General features: G+C 31.1%; 1 protein-coding gene across 2 annotated transcripts; it reads left to right on the top strand.

Moving 5' to 3' along the window:
• Positions 1 to 716: 716 nt before the first annotated feature.
• Positions 717 to 3,973, top strand: LOC146898794 (myb family transcription factor IPN2-like). Of its 2 annotated transcripts, none has more exons than XM_085732817.1 (6): positions 717 to 1,028; positions 1,314 to 1,390; positions 1,530 to 1,587; positions 1,706 to 1,772; positions 2,204 to 2,246; positions 3,169 to 3,973. In XM_085732817.1, the coding sequence occupies exons 1-6, from the start codon at positions 848 to 850 to the stop codon at positions 3,772 to 3,774; spliced, it is 1,032 nt and encodes a 343-aa protein (XP_085588943.1). In that variant the 5' UTR covers positions 717 to 847; the 3' UTR covers positions 3,775 to 3,973. The 2 variants fall into 2 exon arrangements, with proteins under 2 accessions (XP_085588943.1, XP_085588942.1); XM_085732816.1 differs by having other exon boundaries at positions 1,530 to 1,596.
• Positions 3,974 to 4,726: the final 753 nt, after the last annotated feature.

Here is a 4,726-nt window from a genome sequence, read left to right as displayed (position 1 = left end):
ACAAAATATATTAAAGAATCTTGCTTTGATATCCATTAATAGGAATTTTGAAAAAACCTTGATTATGAAAGAATCCTCAATGATTTTGCAAAAAAAATATCACAAAGTAAATAATATTCAAATAGTTACGAGGTCACTATTTTACTAGTTCATCTAGACCACTCAAAGTCTCACAATTGTAATTGACATACCGTTGATTCCTTGATACGTTCATACTAATAATTAGGTTAAAAAGGGAGTCATATACTACAAAATGATCACCATGCAGTATTACATAAAGAATATGATTCTCTCAAATTTTAACACTAGATGCGATTGGCATATAGTTATTCATGCTTTGCTTTTTCTTTTATCTTTTCAGTTAATTAAATTTAAAATTTAACTAATAACAACAATTTAATTATGGTTGATTACAGCCTTTGATTATAATAATCCAGATTAGAGAGAGAGAGAGAGAGAGAGAGAGAGAGAGAGAGAGAGAGAGAGAGAGAGAGAGAGAGAGAGAGAGAGAGAGAGAGAGAGAGAGAGAGAGAGAGAGGTGTCTTTAGCAAAAGAGTAGCATGTATATTAGAATAGCAATACTTTATTTTAAAAAATAAATCTATACATGTCTTATATGTATTCTTTTTAAGCAAGGTAACTTATAAGCTTGTTCTTCCCTTTATTCTTTTTTAGAGAATGTAAATAAAGCCTTCACACAATCTCCATCTCCTCTTATATAGAAACGAACACTATTCTTCTTTCTTTGCATCCATAATTTGTTCTTGATTCTCTATCTATTTTCAGCTAAGTTTCTCATGAAAGATATATAGAAAACAAAGAGAGATAAACAAGAATATAGTGAGAGATGGAAAGAATGTTCCCTCCAAAGAAGCCCTCAACTATGATGAATTCTCATGATAGACCCATGTGTGTTCAAGGTGACTCTGGCCTTGTCCTCACCACTGATCCGAAACCACGCCTTCGATGGACCGTCGAACTTCATGAACGCTTTGTTGATGCTGTTGCTCAGCTTGGAGGACCTGATAGTACTCATCTTCTCCTTTTATTCTTTTCTTTCTTTTGGTGCAAACTACATAACTAGAAAAAAAAAGTTTCTTTTTTTAAGAATATAACTAGAAAAAAAATGAAAATATGAAACTCTTTATTTCTATCACTAAATATTGTGATGAGTACCCCTAAAAAAATTGTGATGAGTAAATATAAATATAATTTATTTATTAGTCTTTAATTATATTTTTTTCCTAGTAATATAATTTGCAACTTTTATTTCTAGTAATTTAATATTTTTCCTCTTGTGTGTTAATTTGTAGAAGCCACTCCAAAAACAATCATGAGGGTTATGGGTGTGAAGGGTCTTACCCTTTACCATCTTAAGAGCCATCTTCAGGTTTGAACACACAAACTATATAGTATTATTTTCCAAATTTCTTTACCTCATTTAGTTCACTTTTGTGACACTATCATTTTTTTTTCTTTATACCTTTCCCTTTTAAGTTCTTTGATTTTATTTTCTTTTGCATTAATAGAAATTTAGGCTTGGAAAGCAACCCCACAAGGAATTCAATGAGCAATCTATTAAGGATGGTATGAGAGGTGACATATAACACTTTAATGTTCCTTAAATATTTTTATTTTCTAAGCTTTTATCTCTTTACACTTTGTTGAATTCACATGTATTACAACACTTTTGTTTTCATGACAGTTTCGGCTTTTGAACTGCAAAGAAATACTGGCACCTCGTCTTCTATGACTGGTCGCAACATGAATGAGTATGTTAATAATTACCTTTTGATTCTTAATTTATTTATTCAAACCCTCAACCACAAGTAAACTAATATTGAAAAGTATATAGTTTCTTCTCTCTTCTCTATACTTTCAGTCTTTTATTACTTTTTATTCTTTTTGTTTAGAGAATTTTTTTCTTTAATTTGAATTTTTCTAGAGGAATTGTTACATGAATCTATACTTAGTGCCTGCATATAATAACTGATAACTTCAACATGTATTTTCTTGCATTTTTATTTAATTTCAATTCATTTTTTTTTTAATTGTGCTCACAATAATTATTCTTGGGGATTTGGATACATTAATTTAACTCATATTATAATGAGAAACTTTGGTCGATGTTTTAGTTGTACTGTGTTTTGTATGAGCCATTGTATGTAACCGTAACTAAAACATTGTTGGTGTAACATTTTAGGATGCAAATGGAGGTGCACAGAAGACTGCATGAACAACTAGAGGTATACACAGCTGCAAGTATCTATAGTGCTAGTCTTCTATATATGGTCACAAGATCATATGTATAGTAATTTGGCACACATACAAAGAGACATTTTTTCTAATAATAAAAAATTAAATTAATTTAACATTTTGAAGACAAATGCATCATTGTGTGTTCCTAAATACTATGGTCTTGTAATATTTGTTATATCTATGTTATTAAATTTTGCTGAACTACTGCTAAGATAAAAAAAAAAGTTGAATTACCTAAATATATTAATAAAAAATTGAGAAACCGAAAATTAAAACAAAGCTAGTTTCTAATTTCTAGGAGTTAACAACACTAAAATTAAATAACAATATTATTTTGGCTAAACTACACTTTTTGTCCCATAAATTTTAAATTGTTGCGATTTTGGCTCCCTATTAAAAAAATGAAAATAGTGACCCCCCATGTTTAGGGAAATATGTTCTTTTGATCCCCTAACATAAGGGGAATATGTTTTTTGACCTCTTATCTTTACAAAAAGTTGCGATTATGGCCCCTTTTTTGGGACACGTGGTGTCTTCTCAACAATTTTGGGACGAAAGGGGCCAAATTTTCATTTTTTTAATAGGGGGTCAAAATCGCAACATTTTGAAACTTAGGAGGCGAAAAGTGCAGTTTAGCCTAATATTTTTCAATTAAATTAACTTTTCCGAGTATTGTATGTCGGTCAAATAACAAAATGATTGAGTTGATTCATAAACATCAGTAAGGTGGAAATGTTTTGGAGAAATCCGAGTTTAAATCTTTCTTAAAACAATTTTTTAATAGACTTTATTTACCTTCTGATTGAACTATAGATTACTAAAATCCCTCTCTTTTGGCGATGAGAGGATTAAGACAAAAAAATATGTGTGTTGCAGGAAGTGATTAATTTGTAGGTTTATATGTGGCAGGTTCAAAAGCACCTTCAACTGAGGATTGAGGCTCAAGGAAAATACATGCAAAGTATATTGGAGAAAGCTTATAACACACTTGCAGGTGAAAACATGGCAGCTGCAGCTGCAAATTTCAAGGGTATCAATGGAACTCAAGGCATCCCAGCTGACATGAAAGATTTTGTTTCTCCTCTTAATAATTTTCCTCATTTTCAAGATCTTAACATTTGTGGTAGTGATGATGAACAACTTGATCTTCATCACAACATAGAGAGGCCAACCCTTGATGGAATTATAATGCCTAATAATAATAATGATGAAAATTTGTTCGTTGGAAAGAAAAGGACTAACCCTTTTAATGGAAGTGGAAAGAGTCCAATAATTTGGAATGATAATGATCTTAGGCTTCATGATTTGGGAACAACTTCATCATGCATTAGTCCTGATGATGTTCCTAATTTCAAAGGTGAATCATTGGATAGATGTGATGAAAGTGATTCTATTGTTAATATTTATGACACAAAAGTGAGTGAGAAGAAATTTGATCCATCTGTGAAGCTTGGAATAACATTACCTATGATCAATGCTGTTGCAGCTGGTAGAAGCTCATCACCATTTGGTTGAGAATACTAATTATAATTGTTGTATGTGACTTACTTTAGAGAAGAGATGTATTTTTGAGTTTGGTCCTAGAAATGATAAGTGGTTTATACTAGGATTTTTTTTTCACTATTAAATATTTATGGTACAATGTCATATACTAAATGTCTTATTACTTCTAATCTTTTATTTTTCTTCCTTGAATGACAAATTTTATCTTTAATTCTCATCTAATTTATTAATCTAATGTTATCTTTAATGTCATATGAAGTTGGATTGAACTTGATGAGTTTTACTTTAATTTTCTCTGATCTGACTCACAACCATTCTAAATCATCGCGCAACCGCCATGACAAACCCTAACCCCATAAATTGGATCCTAGACCTCGCAGAAGATCTTCTTCTCTGGAGCAGTTCCCTTATTCTTCAAACACGACGCGATTTTGTCAAGTCGTCGATTCATTTCATCGTGGCTATTCAGGTAGAGTTTCCTTAGGATTTTAGTCAAGTGTAGACCCTAAGTGTGTAGATTGAATCTTAAATTTGAGGTATGTTTGAATTCTTGTTGTACCTTGAAGATTTATTGAGGCAAAATCCAAATTTGAGATTTTAAAAGAGTTTTCCTTCAAAAAAAAAAAAAGTTTCGATCAGCTCCATTTAATCCATTTAGATGCATGGATGTGTGACACGCTGGAAAAAAAAAAGAAAAAAAAAAGAGCAATTCAATAAATAAGATTTCAAATATGAAAATCAACTATTGTTTAACAAAAAAATAACAATTTCTACTTTGTCACTCCCAGCTCCCACTTCTTTTTTTTGTTTGAATGGAAAACTATATATATACAAAAGAGTTGCAAAAACATAGAAAGAACTAACACTCGAAAAAAACAAACACACGCACCAGAGTCCAGCCACAAGTGGAGAAGAACCAACTCTCAGCCTAACCATCTCACAATCCTATACCAAACATTACCCA

Source organism: Medicago sativa, chromosome 8 (assembly GCF_051527215.1).
Source record: "Medicago sativa cultivar Bolivia chromosome 8, Bolivia_mono, whole genome shotgun sequence".
Taxonomy (NCBI): Eukaryota; Viridiplantae; Streptophyta; class Magnoliopsida; order Fabales; family Fabaceae; genus Medicago; species Medicago sativa.
This window is presented reverse-complemented; position numbering and strand designations above follow the sequence as displayed.